The 19508-nt window shown below is 37.8% G+C and overlaps 1 protein-coding gene and 1 pseudogene across 1 annotated transcript; one reads left to right on the forward strand and one right to left on the reverse strand.

The window, feature by feature from the left end:
- Positions 1-6124: 6124 nt before the first annotated feature.
- LOC132027629 (U6 snRNA-associated Sm-like protein LSm3) lies at positions 6125-6502 on the reverse strand (annotated as a pseudogene).
- Positions 6503-12974: 6472 nt separating this feature from the next.
- On the forward strand, positions 12975-18272 carry LOC132027630 (putative vomeronasal receptor-like protein 4). The gene is given in 6 exon segments (XM_059416405.1): positions 12975-12996; positions 15775-15881; positions 17316-17804; positions 17807-18077; positions 18080-18223; positions 18226-18272. Coding segments are annotated over 6 exon segments (1080 nt in total).
- The last annotated feature ends 1236 nt before the right edge of the window (positions 18273-19508 follow it).

Below are 19508 nucleotides of genomic sequence, written 5' to 3' on the forward strand. Positions count from 1 at the left end.
ACAGATGTGTCTCACAGTGCTCTCCACTTAAGCTAACGTGGACCTGCTCTCACCTTCCTTCCACTAGCAGGTGGGGAGCCTTCTTAAATACCTGACCCATTTTCAGTGGGTGGTGGACAACTGCCCTGACCCAGGCCACACAGAGTTCTTTGAATTCCAAATGTGTGGAAATAAAAATGAGCTCCATGTAGACAGATCTCAGGTCCCTCATTAAAATTAAATGTTGTCATCCAAATAGGCCTTTAAGAAAGTAGGGAAAAGGGCACCTGGGTGGCTCAGTTGGTTAAGCAACTGCCTTTGGCTCAGGTCATGATCCTGGAGTCCCAGAATCGACTCCCACATCAGGCCCTCTGCTCATCAGGGAGCCGGCTTCTCCCTCTGCCCCTCGCCCCTTTCATGCTCTCTCTCTCAAATAAATAAAATATTAAAGAAAAAGAAAGTAGGGAAAAAAGTCATAAACTGTGAAGTAATCATTATAATATGTAAAATTGACAAGGGATTGGAACAATGGATAAAGAACTTTTACAGACCAGAAGATATATTCAAACGTTTTTTTCAGTAGAAAAAGGGCAAAAGATGTGATATGCAATTCTGAAAAGAGGAAAATCTTTTAGCCTTTAAATATATGAAATGATCCCTAATTTCTACTAATCAGGGACATGAAAACCAAAACTGCATTAAGATAATTTTATAGACACTTCATTGATCAAAATTAAGATATTTGACATTACCAAACATAGAAGTGGATCCACTGTTGGGGGTCAAGGGAATGTGGAAAACAATTTGCGATGAATTCAGATCATTGAATATTTGCGTACTTTAACACCCATGAGTAGAACCTGGAAAATTCTTGCACATGAATCTCAGGAGATGTGTGCAAAGATGTCCATACCAACACTGTTCATGGTAGCAAAAAATTGAAAACACTGAGATGCCCATTTGTGGGAGCAAGTAACATAAATTATGGTATAGCCGCACCATGGAATGGTAATCCCAATACAAGGAAGTGCCCCAATTAATGGGGGCAACTTTGCTGAGTCTTTGTAACAATGGTGAGTGGAAAAAGCAAGTCCTAGAAGAATATATACAGTACAATGCCATTTGTAGAAGGGAGCAAAACTAAACAATGTTGGTTAGGCATACATCTCTGTGTATCTTCCTCCCTGCTTATCTGTGATGCAAAGGAATTAAAAACACAAATGCAGACTAGCACTTACCACCTGTGGGGAGGTGTGTGGACAGGATGTTGCAGAAAACAGCGACAGATTACAATAGAGATATATGAATTATTGGAAATATATAGCTCTTGTGTCAGAGTGTTTCTATATAATGTTTATATTATAAATGGGTAAATTAATTCACACATAAATAAAACATGATGTGGGAGTCTATTGTTAAAGATGAAGAGGAGAATGGAGATAGAAGGTGAAACAGCAGGTGACTCTTAGATTTCTTGCAGGAGTAACTGAAGAGAAGGAGATACCATTGAATCATGAGATACTATGGACCCTGAGAAACAATCTGGGGGTTTCAGAGGGGAGGAGGGTAGGGGAAGGGGTAACAGGGTGATGGGTATTGAAGAGGACATGTGCTCTTATGAGCACTGGGTGCTATACTTAACTAATGATTTACTGAACACTGCATCAAGGGCTAATTATGTACTACACAGTGGCTAACTGAATATAATAAAAAAAGTTTTTTAAGAATTTAAAGAAAGAGAAAATTTTCAAATGATGCTGACAGGAGAAAATAAACCAAATGTAGTATATAAAATATCTTGCTTTCTAAGTATGCAACAGCCTTTGATTTTCTGATTGAGGTATCCATGAGAGCCTAGCTGATGATCAATTAAAAAGGAATTGTCTACAGCAGTAAATATTTACTCAATGCACACATAATACACAAGGTATTCACTTATTCCAACTAAAAAAAAAAAGAATTATAGGAAAAAATTGAGAAATGAATTGTGAGTGTGAGGATAATGAATTCACCTTTGAATGAATATATATATATATATTTATTATATATATATTATATATATAATATATATATATTATATATATATATTATATATATATAATTTTTTTTACTTGTCTGTGTGACAGCCAGTGAGTAGTGTAATCTGTGGGTCAGGATCTCAGAGGAGAGGTTTAGGACAGAAAAATAAATTTAAAGGTCAACACCAGAAGAGGTGGGCTGTGGTTGCAACATTTAGAAGTCAGACAGGGATGGGGCGCCTGGGTGGCTCAGTGGGTTAAAGCCTCTGCCTTTGGCTCAGGTCATGATCCCAGGGTCCTGGGATTGAGCCCAGCATCCGGCTCTCTGCTCTGAGCCTGCTTCCACCTCTCTCTGTGCCTGCCTCTTTGCCTACTTGTGATCTCTGTCTGTCAAATAAATAAATAAAATCTTTAAAAAGAAGAAGAAAAAGTCAGATGGGGATGAAACCAAGCAAACTGTTTCATACAACGAATGGCCATTTGGATATCTTCTTTCAGAAATTATTCTCAAGTATTTGCCCATTTTTTTTTAAGTGGGGTGTTTGTCTTTTGATTTGTAAATCTTTAAAAAACATATTCTGGGTATAACATCTTATTGTTTATATCTAGTGCACGTCATGTAATTTCTCAGTCTGTGCCTTCCTTTTTTATTCTCTCAGTGGCATTTTTTGATAAGCAAATGTTATTTTCTCCCCTCCTGTTCAAGTTTTTATTTACCTTCAAGGAAGGTAACAGTGATGCAGTGTTGGTTTCAAGAGTAGAATTCAGTGATTTGTCACTTACACGCAACACCCACTGCTCATCCCAAGTGCCCCCCTTGCCCATCTAGCCATCTTGCTCCATCAACCCTAAGATTGCTCTCAATTGTTGAGAGTCACTTATGATTTGTTTTCCTCCTTTCCCATATTTTCATCTGTTTTCTTTCTTAAATTCCACATATGAATGAAATCATATGGTATTTATCCTTTTCTGACTGACTGACTTACTTTGCTTAGCATAATACCCTCTAGTTTCATCCATGTCATTGAAAATGTAAAGATTTCATTCTTTCTGATGGCTGAGTAATATGCCATTGTATATATGTACCACATCCTTTTTTAAATTAATTTAATTTATTTATTTTCAGAAAAACAGTATTCATTATTTTTTCACCACACCCAGTGCTCCATGCAATCTGTGCCCTCTATAATACCCACCACCTGGTACCCCAACCTCCCACCCCCCCACCACATCAAACCCCTCAGTTGTTTTTCAGAGTCCATACTCTCTCATGATTCACCTCCCCTTCCAATTTACCCTAACTCCCTTATCCTCTCCAAGATCCCTTGTCCTCCATGATATTTGTTATGCTCCACAAATAAGTGAAACCATATGATAGTTGACTCTCTCTGCTTGACTTATTTCACTCAGCATAATCTCTTACAGTCCGGTCCATGTTGCTACAAAAGTTGGGTATTCATCCTTTCTGATGGAGGCATAATACTCCATAGTGTATATGGACCACATCTTCCTTATCCATTCGTCCGTTGAAGGGCATCTTGGTTCTTTCCATAGTTTGGCGACCGTGGCCATTGCTGCTATAAACATTGGGGTACAGATGGCCCTTCTTTTCACTACATCTGTATCTTTGGGGTAAATACCCAGGAATGCAATTGTAGGGTCATAGGGAAGTTCTATTTTTAATTTGTTGAGGAATCTCCACACTGTTCTCCAAAGAGGCTGCACCAACTTGCATTCCCACCAACAGTGGAAGAGGATTCCCCTTTCTCCACATCCTCTCCAACACATGTTGTTTCCTGTTTTGTTAATTTCGGCCATTCTAACTGGTGTAAGGTGATATCTCAATGTGATTTTAATTTGAATCTCCCTGAGGGCTAGTGATGATGAACATTTTTTCATGTGTCTGACACATTTTTTGATATGTTTGCCTGTTTCGTGTGTGTTGAGTTTGAGGAGTTCATTATAGATCCTGGATATCAACCTTTTGTCTGTACTGTCATTTGCAAATATCTTCTCCCATTCCGTGGGTTGCCTCTTTGTTTTCTTGACTCTTTCCTTTGCTGTGCAGAAGCTTCTGATTTTGATGAAGTTCCAAAAGTTCATCTTCGCTTTTGTTTCCTTTCCCTTTGGAGACATATCTTGAAAGAAGTTGCTGTGGCTGATATAGAAGAGATTACTGCCTATGTTCTCCTCTAGGATTCTGATGGATTCCTGTCTCACGTTGAGGTCTTTTATCCATTTTGAGTTTATCTTTGTGTACGGTGTAAGAGAATGGTCGAGTTTCATTCTTCTACATATAGCTGCCAGTTTTCCCAGCACCATTTATTGAAGAGACTGTCTTTTTTCCACTGTATATTTTTTCCTGTTTTGTTGAAGATTAATTGACCATAGAGTTGAGGGTCCATATCTGGGCTCTCTACTCTGTTCCACTGGTCTATGTGTCTGTTTTTATGCCAGTACCATGCTGTCTTGGTGATCACAGCTTTGTAGTAAAGCGTGAAATCAGGTAATGTGATGCCCCCAGCTTTAGTTTTGTTTTTCAACATTTCCTTTAGCGATTCGGGGTCTCTTCTGATTCCATACAAATTTTTGGATTATTTGGTCCAGCTCTTTGAAGAATACCGGTGGAATTTTGATCGGAATGGCGTTAAAAGTATATATTGCTCTAGGCAGTATAGACATTTTAACAATGTTTATTCTTCCGATACAAGAGCTTGGAATGGTCTTCCATCTTTTTGTGTCTTCTTCAATTTCTTTCATGAGTGTTCTGTAGTTTAAGTACAGATCCTTTACCTCTTTGGTTAGGTTTATTCCCAGGTATCTTATGGTTCTTGGTGCTATAGTAAATGGAATCGATTCTCTAATTTCCCTTTCTGTATTTTCATTATTAGTGTATAAGAAAGCCACTGATTTCTGCACATTGACTTTGTATCCTGCCACGTTGCTGAATTGCTGTATGAGTTCTAGTAGTTTGGGGGTGGAGTCTTTTGGGTTTTCCATATAAAGAATCATGTCATCTGTGAAGAGAGAGAGTTTGACTTCTTCATTGCCAATTTGGATACCTTTTATTTCTCTTTGTAGTCTGATTGCTGTTGCTAGGACTTCTAATACTATGTTGAACAAGAGTATGTACCACATCTTTATCCATTCATCTATCAATGGACATCTGGACTCTTTCCACAATTTGGCTATTATTGATAATGCTTCTGCAAACATCAGGGGGATATGTGCCCCTTCAAATCTGTATTTTTGTATCCTTTGGCTAACTACCTAGTAGTGTAATTGCTGCGTCATAGTGTAGTTCTACTTTTAACTTGGTAAGGAACTTCCATACTGTTCTGCAGAGTGGCTACACCAGTTTACATTCCCACCAACAATGCAAGAGGGTTCCTCTTTCTCAGGATCCTCGCCAACACCTGTTGTTGCCTGTGTTGTTAATTTTAGCCATTCTGACTGGTGTGAGATGGTATTTCATCACAATTTTGATTTATATTCCCCTGATGATGAGTGATGTTGAGCATCTTTTCATGTGTCTGTCAGCCTTCTGGATGTCTTCTTTGGAAAAATATCTATTCATGTCTTCTGCCCATTTCTTAACTGGATTCCTTGTTTTTTTGTTTGTTTGTTTGTTTGTTTGTTTGTTTTTAAAGGAAACATCAAATTTAATTTAAGGACAAAACAAAAACAAAAACAAAAACTCCAGAAATTGTCTGAGAAGACAACAGACCAAATAAATTCCTAAAAAAAAAAAGAGTGCTGCATGTTGGTGATCACATTTATTCAAACAGTTGGAAAAAAAATAAAAGTGCCCTTTAGATTAAGAATTCTTGAGTTATCAGCAAATTAAGTTCAGTAGTGGAGGAATCCTTGATCATGCCTTATATCAAAATTTACACAGGTTTTGGGACACCTGGGTGGCTCAGTTAGTTAATCGGGTGCCTTCAGCTCAGGTCATGATCCCAGCAACCTGGGATAGAGTCCCACATTGGGCTCCTTGCTCTGTGGGGAGCCTGCTTCTCCCTCTGCCTCTGCTGCCACTCTGCCTGCCTGTGTGCTCTCACTCTCTCTCTCTCTGGTAAATAAATAAATAAAATCTTCAAAAAAACAAAAAAAATTTACACAGATTTCTATTTTGAATGTCTTCTACATTTGAAGAGGCAGCCATACAAAGTCTTCTGTATTCCATACACAATAAATTCTTTGTTTCGACCAACTCTTAATGGAGGAACAACTCATACGCTACCATCTCCTCTGACAAAAAGCATCAGAATATTCTATTTTGTTGATTTATATATTTCTTTCATGTGTTTCCTCATCAGTTTCTATAGCAGTCACCGGTTCCTCCAAATCATATTTAAATGCTGACCATAGGCATGTAATCTGGTTTGAAGCTTTCTGTCATTTCTCATTTTCATGTAAATTCATTCATCCAGGCTGAACCTGATGAGACCCAGGGATGGTTCTGCAGTGTTAGTCCTTTGTTGCTGGTACATATCATCCGCCATGTTTCAAACCCTGTGTCCTTTCCCCTGGCATTGAATTTGATAAGTTCTGCATAGATTTTGGTTGCTAACCCTTTATCGGAAATGCCACTTGCAAATATCTTCTCCCATTTTGTTAGCTGCCATTTAGTCTTGTTGACTGTGCAGAAGCTTTTTTTTAAAAAAAATTTTTTTAAAGATTTTATTTATTTATTTGACAGAGATCACAAGTAGGCAGAGAAGCAGGCGGAGAGGGAGGAAGGGAAGCAGGCTCCCCACCGAGCAGAGAGCCCCACCTCGATCCCAGGACCCTGGGATCATGACCCGAGCTGAAGGCAGAGGCTTTAACCCCCTGAGCCGCACAGGTGCCCTGAAGCTTTTTTTATCTTGATGAAGCCTCAATAGTTCATTTTTGTTTTTCTTTCCCTTGCCTCTCAGGATTAAATCCCAACTGGTCATGGTGAATAATCCTTTTAATGTACTGTTAGATCCTATTGACTAGGATCTCAATGAGGGTTTTGGCATCCATATTCATCAAGGATATAGGTCTGTAATTCTCCTTTTGGATGGGGTCTTTGATTTTGAGATCAGGATAATGCTGACCTCATAGAATGAGTTTGGAACTTTTCCTTCCATTTCTATTTTTTGGAACAGCTTCAATAGAATAGGTATGATTTCTTCTTTAAATGTTTGGTATAATCCCCCCAGGAAGGCATCTGTCCCTGGACTCTTGTTTTTGGGGATTTATTCTAATTTATTTTTTATTTTCAACATAACAGTATTCATTATTTTTGCATCACACCCAGTGCTCCATGCAATCCGTGCCCTCTATAATACCCACCACCTGGTACCCCGACCTCCCACCCTCTACCCCTTCAAAACCCTCAGATTGTTTTTCAGAGTCCATAGTCTCTCATGGTTCACCTCCCCTTCCAATTTCCCCCAACTCCCTTCTCCTCTCTATCTCCCCATGTCCTCCATACTATTTGATATGCTCCACAAATAAGTGAAACCATATGATAATTGACTCTCTCTGCTTGACTTATTTCACTCAGCATAATCTCTTCCAGTGCCGTCCATGTTGCTACAAAAGTTGGGTATGCATCCTTTCTGATGGAGGCATAATTTTAAAAAGATCTTATTTGTTTATTTGACACAGAGAGACAGAGCGAGAGCAGGAACACAAGTAGGGGAAGTGGGAGAGGGAGAAGCAGACTTCCCACTGAACAGGGAGACCGATGCAGGGCTCAATTCCAGGACCTTGGGATCATGGCCTGAGCCAAAGGCAGATGCTTAATCATCTGATCCACCCAGGTGCCCCTTTTGGGAGGTTTTTGATGACTGTTTCAATTTCCTTGCTGCTATTGGTTTGTTCAGATTGCCTATTTCTTCTTGTTTCAGTTTTGGTAGTTGATAAGTTTCCAGAAATGCATCCATGTCTTCCAGATTGCTTAATTTATTGCCATATAGCTGCTGGCAATGATTTCTAACAGTTGTCTCTGTGTCCTTGGTGTTGGTCATGATCTCTCCTTTTATTCATGATTCTATTAATTTGGTTCTTATTCTTTTCTTTTGGGTAAATCTGGCCAGAGGTTTATTGATGTTACTAATTCTTTCAAAGAACCAGCTCAAAGTGAGTCTTTTGTAGACAGCATATGGATTGGTCCTGCTTTTTTGATACAATTTGATACCCCATGTCTTTTGATGGGAACATTCAACCCATTTACATTTAGAGTAACTATTGAAAGATATGCATTCAGTGCCATTGTATTGCCTGTAAAGTCCCTGTTTCTGTAGATTGTCTCTGGTACTTCTGGTCTATATTTCTCTTGGGGTTTCTCTTCACTTACAGAATCCCCCTTAATATTTCTTACAGGGTTGTCTTGTCCCATATTCTTCCAGTTATGCCTGTCCTGGAAGATCTTTATCTCTCCATTCATTCTAAATGATGGCCTTGCTGGATAATGTATTCTTGACTGCATGTTCTTCTCATTTACTATTCTGAATATGCCTTGGCAGCCCTTTTCTGGTTTGCCAGGTTTCTTGAGATAGGTCTGATATTATTCTATGTTCTTCCCTCCATACATTAGGAACCTCCTCTCCCTAGCTGCTCTCAGGATAGCTTCTTTGGCTGTAAGATTTGCAAGCCTCACTATTATATGTTGGGGTATTGATCTATTTTTGTTGATTTGGGGAGGGTTTCTCTCTGCCTCTTGAACATTAGTGCTTATTTCATTTCCCAGATTAGGGAAGTTCTCAGCTATGATTTTCTCAAATATACCTTCTAGTTCTCTCTTTCTCTTCATCCACCTCAGGGATCCCAATTATTCTGACACTGGAACATTTCATGACATCATTAATCTCTCCAAGACTTTTTATGGGCTTTTAATTTTTTTTAAGGTTTTATTTATTTATTTGACAGAGAGAGATCACAAGTAGGCAGAGAGGCAGGTGGGGGTGGGGAGAAGCAGGCTCCCCACTGAGCAGAGAGCCTGATGCGGGGCTCGATCCCAGGACCCTAAGACCATGACCTGAGCTGAAGGCAGAGGCTTAAGCCATTGAGCCACCCAGGTGCCCCTTTTATGGGCTTTTAGTTGTTTTCCTCAAGTTACTTCCTTTTCATCAGCTTATCCTGTAGGTCAGTTATTCTCTCTTCTGCTTCTTTGACTCTAGCTGTTTGCCTATCCTGTTTAGACTGAATCTCATCCATAGTATTTTTAAGAGTGGCCTGACTAGATCTTATTTCTGTACTTAGAGATTCTATATCGTCATTTATGCTTTTTTCATGCCTAGCTGTTAACTTTGATTGCTATCCTGAATGCTCTTTCTGACATCTTACTTATATTCATATCGATGATCTCTGTGGTAGAGAACACTGGCTCTGGTTCTTTTCTCTTTTCTTTTCTTCCTTCTTTCTTTCTGTGTGTGAATTCCTCCTTCTAATAATTCTGCCCAGAGAATGATGGGTGGGCAAGTGAACAGAGTCCAAAATATCAATAGGACCCAAGCAAGATGAACCCTAGAAAAACCTGGAGTGGTCAGAAGCCACCACAGAAAAATAAACAAAGCCAAAAGGAAACACAAGGATAAAATTGAAAAAAAAAAAATAAGGGAGGGGAAGGGAGACTATAATCTCACAGTGTGGAGAAAATATGGTGATCCACTTATTCCTGTGTGAGTTTTGGTCTGTGTGTTAGAAGACAATACATTGCAAGGAAAGTAAAACTTCATATATGTGTATGTGATATGTATACACACACATATATATGTGTGTATACATATATATGCACATATACATGTTTATATGTGTATACACACATATGTATATATTTACACATACATATATTTATGTGTGTATACACATATACACGTGTATATGCATATGTATATATGTGTATGTACATATACAGTATACATATGTATACATACCACACACATATATGAAGTTTTACTTATGTATATATATACACTTATACATAATACATATACCTATGTATATGTATATATGTATGCACATATAAAGCATATATATATACATATATGTGTATACATATATACATATATGTGTGTATATATACATATAAATATATAAAGCATACATATATATGCTTTATATATATAAAACTTTATATACATATTATGTATATAACTTTATATATGTGTGTATGTGTAAAATTGAATAAAGTAAAAAAAGAGTAAAATGACACATATATGTATAAAATGTAGATGTGAAAAAATACAAGTTAAAAAGCAACTATGAAATATAAGTTGGTATAATAGGCATCTAGTCTAAATAGGAAAAAGGAAAAAAGAGAAAAGAGAAAAAGCATAAGAAAGAAAAAATAAGAGTTTTATCTGAAAAATAAGTGAGTCATGTGGCAACACCTGGAGCTCAATATACTATTCTACCCTGATGCTGGAATTTTGCAGTCTTGTGGAATCCATACACTTGTCATCATCTTTTCTCCAGAATATTTTCTGGGGGAGGACCCCACCACACTATTTCTCAGGTATCCCTGCCTGGGCAGAATTGTCCCACCCCCTGTCATGGAGATGGGTTCAGTGTAACTTTTGTTTCCACACTTCTTTAGAGGATAAGAGCAAAAATGTCTATGCCCAAACCTCTGGCCCAGAAAAGTCTAGCCTGGCATTGGAATTTTACAGTCTTGTGGGATCTATAGGCTTGCAGTCCACCTGTTCTTCCAGCCCATCTTCTGGGGGAGGGGCCTGTTGCACTGTTTCTCACCTATCCCTGCCAGGGTGGAGTTGCGCCAGGGGGATGGACTCATTTCAAATTGGTCAGGGGAATGGGCTTAATGCAAACTGTCCTCTGTGTGGCTTTTGTTCCCTGGAGGCTTTCTGCACCTCTTCAGAGAATCAGAGCAAAAATGGGCATGCCTGCCGGGCCTGGGTGGCTCAGTGGGTTAAGCCTCTGCCTTCAGCTCAGGTCATGATCTCAGGGTCTTAGGATCGAGCCCTCATCCGGCTCTCTGCTAAGCAGGGAACCTGCTTCCCCTGCCTCACTCTTCCTGCCTCTCTGCCTACTTGTGATCTCTGTCTCTCTGTCAAATAAATAAATAAAACCTTAAAAAAAAATTGCCTGTTCATGTCCTCTGCCCATTTCTTGATTGGATTATTTGTTCTTTGGGTGTTGAGTTTGCTAAGTTCTTTATAGATTCTGGACACTGATGCGGAGAAAGGGGAACCCTCCTACACTGTTGGTGGGAATGCAAGCTGGTGCAGCCACTCTGGAAAACAGCATGGAGGTTCCTCAAAATGTTGAAAATAGAACTGCCCTATGACCCAGCAATTGCACTATTGGGTACTTACCCTAAAGATACAAATGTAGTGATCCAAAGGGGCACATGCACCCGAATGTTTATAGCAGCAATGTCCACAATAGCCAAACTATGGAAAGAACCTAGATGTCCATCAACAGATGAATGGATCAATAAGATGTGGTATATATACACAATGGAATACTATGCAGCCATCAAAAGAAATGAAATCTTGCCATTTGCAACAACGTGGATGGAACTAGAGCGTATCATGCTTAGCGAAATAAGTCAAGCAGAGAAAGACAACTATCATATGATCTCCCTGATATGAGGAAGTGGTGATACAACATGGAGGCTTAAGTGGGTAGAAGAAGAATAAATGAAACAAGATGGGATTGGGAGGGAGACAAACCATAAGTGACTCTTAATCTCACAAAACAAACTGAGGGTTGCCGGGGGCAGGGGGTTTGGGAGAAGGGGGTGGGATTATGGACATTGGGGAGGGTATGTGATTTGGTGAGTGAAGTGTGTAAACCTGGTGATTCACAGACCTGTACCCCTGGGGATAAAAATATATGTTTATCAAAAATAAAAAATTAAAAAAAAAAAAAAAGCCTCTGCCTTCAGCTCAGGTCATGATCCCAGGGTTCTGGGATTGAGCCCCGCATCAGGCTCTCTGCTCAGCAGGGAGCCTGCTTCCTCCTCTCTCTCTGCCTGCCTTTCTATTTGTGATCTCTCTCAAATAAGTAAATAAAATCTTTAAAAAAAAGAAAAATCGAAAAAAAAAAATTGCCGTTGCCCAAACCTCTGGTCCAGAGCAACAAGATCGCAGTCTTTCTGGACAAATAGTCTCCACTTCTGTATGCATTGCTGAAAACAACAGCCTCCCGTGGTGTGTACCCACAGCAGCTCTCTCAGAGGTAGTCCCAGGGACCCAGGAGTGCCACTGCCCTTTGTGATTCCAAAACTGTAAATGGCTGAGGGCTCCCATGCACAACCACAGCTCCTGGATTGTGTTTGGGTGTCACCCTAACGTCCTTTCCAGGATGCTATTGCCTGCAATCTTTTCCCCAGTCATGGGGACAGCTGTTTCCCCCTCCCAGGGGATGGTAAAATGCCCCCAAGTTCCAGTCCTCAGGCTGCTCAGGAAAGGAGTGATTACCAGCTGGCCTGGATCATGGTTTATGGCAACCCAAGCTGAGAGTCTTCCCGTGGCTCACGGACCATATCCTGCTTCCCTGCTCCACTGTTCAGGCACTCTACAGGTTCTGGCATGCCCATTCACTCTGTGACTCCTTGGATTGCCAGACCACAGTGCCTCACCTAGAATTCTGCCTTTTCATTTCCAGAGCCCCTTTAGAGGGCTGCCTCTCAGTTGAGCAGATTTCTAAGGGTTCCAAATTTTTGCTCCAGTGCTACATCACTTTCCAGGAGCCAGCTTATAGAGGCTTTCTCCCCGTTCTGTTTATCTTCCAATATCTCTCCTCAGATTCATGCCTCTGCATGTCCTACTTTGCAAAAAACAGTCACTTTTCTTCTTGTAGAGATCCATACACATAAAATATCTCGGGCTGATTTTGTGGGTGTTCCAAATGGTTTGAGAGATAACCTGCTAAATTCAGGGGACCCGCTGAAACGGGATCCCCTACTCCTCTGTCATCTGGCCTCTCTCTGCCAATGAATTCTTGAACCATTGGAGGTACACTGGGCAATCTGACATGGCGTACTATTCATTTGAAGGTAGGGTTATTGGTAGTTTTTGCTGACATGTACTGACTCATGAACATGTACTGACATGTACAACTCACCAGGAAGGTTACATAAGAAAATGATCATTCACATAGAAAAGTTGGGCATCCAGGTGTCCTCATCTATTGTTATCCAGCAATCAGGTAATTTCAGTTTTCCCTGTGGTTGTCTCCTTCCTACAAATCCCAAAGCTAGGGGTGTCCTGCTTCTACAGCTAACATGACACTAATGGGCATTGGGGAGACGAGTTGAGGACATCGCTTCCCTACAACTACTTATAGTCTCATTTCACACAAGCAAACTCACTATAAAGTCTCACTTGGGTAAGTGACCATTTCTCAGTTTTAATAACAGAGAATGCTCAAGAGTTAGATAGGAGTTTTTGTTGAAGTGTTAGAATTCCTTTCTCATATTTTCAGTCTTCTATCTTTTTTTTTATTTGATATTTTATTTTATTTTTTTTAATTTTTTATTTTTTATAAACATATATTTTTATCCCCAGGGGTACAGGTCTGTGAATCACCAGGTTTACACACTTCACAGCACTCACCAAAGCACATACCCTCCCCAATGTCCATAATCCCAGCCCCTTCTCCCAAACCCCCTCCCCCCAGCAACCCTAAGTTTGTTTTGTGAGATTAAGAGTCACTTATGGTTTGTCTCCCTCCCAATCCCATCTTGTTTCATTTATTCTCCTACCCACTTAAGCCCCCATGTTGCATCACCACTTCCTCATATCAGGGAGATCATATGATAGTTATCTTTCTCTGCTTGACTTATTTCGCTAAGCATGATACGCTCTAGTTCCATCCATGTTACTGAATTATAAATACCATTAGTCCTTTCCATATTAAAGGTAAGTTTATTTAATGGTTTCAGGATACAGATTTGTAGATTTATGTAATATTTGTGATGTTCTATTTGAATTTGAATGCTTTTTACTTTTCCTCACATTCCCTGCCTGTGCTTTCCCCCAGAATTACTGAGAATATAGTGCCTTTAAAGAATGGTATCTTTGTCAATAAGCATTGTGTTTTAAGGCAGTCAGAGAAAGACGAGTTGCTGCTTTTCAGTTCATTCAGTGGTATCTAATAGTTAACATACTTATTCTTTAGGCATCTGTACATTTTACGAAATATTTTTGTGCAACTGATCTATGTAAAAAGTTATTTTTTCCTTCTTGAAATTGCCAGCTCTGTTTCTCATGACATCCCTATTGCCACTGAACCAACCAACTTACCTGCACTTTGTCACTTGTAATTCTCATAATGACTTTGTGCTTTCAATGACTAATCATAGGTTTTACAGTGTTTTTATAGAATATGGTAAAATTAATGAAGAATATAATATTACAAGTGACACAATAATAAAACAGAAACGAAGATGTGATTTTGCCATATAGATTATGCTTTTTATTTATTTTTATAATATAAATATAATATATATGTGTGTGGCAGTCTGCAAACAACTGTATATATTATATAACTTACTAAAATACAACTCTAAATGAAAGATTTTTTCTAAAGACGAAGAAATACATTTTATCAAACTATATTTTCTCCAATAAAATATACAATAAAGTATAGTTTAATGAGAAATATTACTTGAGTTCTTGTGAATGACCTTCCTTTCATTATACCTCATTATTTTGGACATTTCAGGCCAGTCCAAAGAATTTGTGATGAGTGTTTCATCCCAGGTTTATTTATTGGTGATATTTATCCACCTTTATCTATGATTATATATATAATTTGGGTTTAAAATATTGAGAATAACTTCAGGTGAGGCTATAATGAGAAGAAACTTCAACAGCATTATTTGTCTTCTGGGACTGCTCATGGGCTTTACCCTCGACCCCAGGAAAAACTAACTGTCTTGTCTCAGAGCGAGTGCTGAGAATATTTTCCAAATCCTATTATTTCTCCATGGTAAGGTTGCCAGATTTACTGAATAGAAACACATGATGCAGAGCAGTTTGAAATTCAGAAAGACAATAATGACTTTTTTGTACCATTATGCAATATTTGCTTACTTCCATGTAATATGTGTATGCAATATTTAGGACATACATATACTAAAATAATTTGTCATTATTTGCCTGATAATCAAATTTAACCAAGTGTATTACATTTTATTGCTCAGCTTGATTCTATGAGAAACATGGTGCTTTCCTGTACAGGCTCAATACCCTCAAGACTGTCATTGGAAATTTTTTTATATATATCCAGCAGGAATACACTTTTTCAGTAAGTGATGGCGATTTACAGAAAGCAGGCATGAATTTGAGGTGGCCAGCAATATATCTCATGAACTGATAAAATAATAAAATTTTAAAAAAATTTTAACTATTAAATTTTTTAATCTATGTCATTTTATTTAATATATTTTATTATCTCTTTTTGGGATATGGCTTGTGATACATGCTCTATGTCTTTAAAATGATTCACTTGTACAGTTATTAAATAATTATGCTTTTGTTAGTGGTCAACACCCAAATGCTGTTTTTTTTTTAAAGATTTTATTTATTTATTTGACAGAGAGAGATCACAAGTAGATGGAGAGGCAGGCAGAGAGAGAGAGAGAGAGAGAGAAGCAGACTCCCTGCTGAGCAGAGAGCCCGATGCAGGACTCAATCCCAAGACCCTGAGATCATGACCTGAGCCAAAGGCAGCGGCTTAACCCACTGAGCCGCCCAGGCGTCCCCCAAATGCTGTTTTACTGGTACTGGACTGTGATCCCTAAAATTTGAATATCATTTGTGTCTTTAAGCAAATATCGCCCTAATCTCTAGGACTCAACTCAGCAGAACCCAGGTGTTCTGTGAGTACAGATATATGCTTGTAGGAACTACTAGTTTTTTGGCTCTGGCATTGGAGGTAAATTTGTCACATCACAGATTAACATTTGGAAAAATGGTTATAGACATTTAATCAAATATATACTTATTGCTTTGTAAAATCACATATATCAGGTGATAATAGAGTGATGTTTACCTCAGCAATAACGTTCTGAGTTTCAGCCAAGAATATTAACTCTCAAAATTTCTCCCCTGAAAACAAAAATGAATGCTCTTTCCTTTCAATAGAAGGATAAATAAAAAAATAAGTAATATAGCTATTTTTAAAAAATTCTTATATAACATTAATTAGGTAAAATAATTATGTTTTCCTAGAAGGCAAACAACGTGATAAAATAATTGCAAAATTATTCAGTGACATTTTACAAAATGTTCTGATATTGGAAGTATTCTGACAAGACATGAGAATTCTTAAAGGCACAGGAGGATATCCTTTTATTAAATTAAGTCACATGAGAAAAATCTTCATATAAACATTTTGATACAACTTTGTGGATGACATAATGTAGAATTGTGTGTTTGTTCTTCTGAAAATTGAGAGTTGGTCTTCAGCAGTTCCCTTCTGATGTAAAAAGAGATTATAGAAGGAAACTCTGTGATTGAAAATAAAGGGGAGTGATCTAGGATCATGTTGAATAAATTTTGTTAATAAGATTTGTAGTAAAAATAAATAGTCCACTTCCAAATCTTCATGTCCTTAGTGTGAATGCATTAGGTTATATGACAATGACAACTAAAGCTATAGATACAAGGAAGATTAATAATTATCTGATTTTAAGGTGGGGAGATTATGCTGAAGTATCAGGATAAAACAAATGTAATCATGCGGGTCCCTAAATGCAGAAGGAGGAAGAAGAGAAAATGTCACAGTGTGATGTAACAATGACCTGGATGTTATTTTTTCCTAATTGCTTGGTGATTCTTTTTACATTACTAAAAGTTACAACATTTCAATTATACAAACATCTATGAGTCCTTATATGGCTTTTTAGTATTCTTGGTATTGAGTATGAGACAGGGTAATGCACAATGGGAAAGCAAAACTTTCCATGAAAGAAATGCATAAGAGTATGGAGAATGGGTACATTATCCTGGCATGATTATGGATATGTTGTTTGAGATCTGTCTCCCTCTCTCTCCCCACCTCTCTCTTAACCTCTTTTTCCTTTTCTCTCTCTCTTTGTAGATAGATGAAAGATAGATAGACAAATAGGTAGATAGATGGCATATATATATACATGTGTGTATATGTGTGTGTATATATATATATATATATATATATATATATATATTCACACACCCAAATTGGTGAACAAATAATGTTGAGACTGCATTTCTCAGACTTCATACAACATAGTTTTACTGATTAATTGGGCAAAATAAAAATTAGGTGAAATAAAAATTGTGATGGTGGTGATTTCGACAACAAAGATAATGACATTGATGATGTGAGGTCTATTTTTTTCAGATATACAAAATATGTTTTTTTGCCACTCTGGTGATCACATCTGCCATTTATGTTACTGTTAAAATATGCCAATTTTTACAAGCTGGTCTTGGAGTCTCAGCCAACATCCTCCTCCTTGTCTTCAACATCTTCGTGTTCCTTCTGGATCACAGGCCTAAGCCCACTGACTTGATCATCTGTCACTTGTCCTTTGTTCACCTAATGAAACTCTTTACTGAGCTGTCTTTATTGTCTGCAGAAGTGTTGGAATCGCTGAGCTCTATGAATGATGTTGAATGTAAGGCTTTATTCTGCCTGAACAGGGTGACAAGGGGTCTCTTCATCTGCACCACCTGCTTCCTGAGTGTGCTCCAGGTCATCACCATCAGCCCCAGCACCTCCTGGTTGGCCAGGTTTAAATCTAAATGCACAAAGTACATCTTTCATTCTTTTATCATCTTATGGTTTCTCAGTTTGTCTCTCAGCAGTAACTGCGTATATTGTTTTCTGTCGCATCTTTTAACGAGACCCAGACCAATCTATTGAATGTCGGTAAACACTGCTCACTTTCCCCCATGGACTCCGTCATCAGTGGGCTGATCTTAGCATTGACGATATCCAGGGATGTCTACTTTGTAGGAGTCATGCTGCTCTTGAGTGCATACATGGTGATTCTCCTGTCCAGGCATCAGAGGCGTTGCCAGCACCTTCACATCACCAGCTTCTCCTCAAGAGCCTCTCCAGAGAAAAGGGCCACCCAGACTGTCCTTTGGTCGTGTACTGGGTGGACGTCATCATCTCATTCTCCTCAACAATGCTATGGACTTATGACCCAGTCGTCTTGGATTTCCAGAGGCTTCTGTCCAATGTCTATGCCACTGTTAGTGCTTTGGTACTCATTAGTTCTGATAAAAGGATGAAAATGTGTTTCAGGAGTGTGGAAAAATTATAAACAATTTCTAACTCCTTATTCATAAGATAGGTACCCCCCAAAATGATTATTTGGCCTTTCTTCAAATGACATGGTATTTACTTAAATAACACTTAAAATTTAATTTTAATTTAAATGTAATTTTAAATGATATTTGAATTTATCTAAATATTTTTGAAACCTGTAATATCATCATTTCTCCAGTTTCTTTAGTTTACTATCAAGGATAGTATTCAATTCAATATTCCTATATGATTACAAGTTCCTTTCTAAAACTCTCTTAAGGAGGGGTTAACTGTACTTTAAAGTACTAATCAAAGAACTATAATTAGTAATTAAATTAAAGTGGTTAATAATCAATTAATTGATTTCATAATTATTAATTGCTTTAAATAAATAAAATTATTTTATAATAAAATTATAAATAATAATTATAATGAATAAAAAATAAACTTTAACTAAAAGTAATTAAATAATTTAATAGTGATTAAAGTGATTAATTAAAGTACTAATTGTACTTTCATTCAATATTGGTATTACCTATTGGCAATGTAATATTTTCTTGAAAATTAAACTTATTCTTTTTACTTCAAGAGATTTAACTACGTACCCAATTTTAGTTGAACAGTAGTCTCTCTCTGCCCTCTTTATTTCTCTGTGTTCTGGCTTCCGTTAAGGCTGGAGAGATTTTGCTCTCACTTTTGTAGGTTTCTCTCCATTTTATCTTTCATTGCCTTTCAACATTTTCCCCTTTTTTCAGTGCTTTTATTTTTTTCCTTTCATTTTGTGTTACATGGTTTATTAATATTTCTGGCATTTTTATTTATCCATTTTTGTTACAATGCATTTCTCACTTATAATATCCTTCTTAAAAAATATCTTTTGAAAGTAGAAAATTTTCATTTCTTTTTTTAAGACTTTAAGGTTTTTTTAAAGATTTTTTAAGATTTTATTTATTTATTTATTTGAGAGAAAGAGAGTGCAGGATCATGAGCAACCAGGAGTGGCAGAGGCAGAGATAGAAGAAGACACCCCTCTGAGCACAGAGCCTGACACAAGGCTCAATCCTAGGACCCCAAGATCATTACCTGAGCTGAAGACAGATGCTTAACTGACTGAAACACCCAGGCACCCCTCATCATCATTTCTTTAATTTTGTTTTATTACACTGGTATACTCTAGTGAAACGATTAAATGATTTTTATTTCTTTTCATTCAAATCCTCATTTATGTATAGTGACTACAGAATTTTCCATAGATGTCTTCTC

The sequence above is a fragment of the Mustela nigripes genome, chromosome 12 (assembly GCF_022355385.1).
Source record: "Mustela nigripes isolate SB6536 chromosome 12, MUSNIG.SB6536, whole genome shotgun sequence".
Taxonomy (NCBI): Eukaryota; Metazoa; Chordata; class Mammalia; order Carnivora; family Mustelidae; genus Mustela; species Mustela nigripes.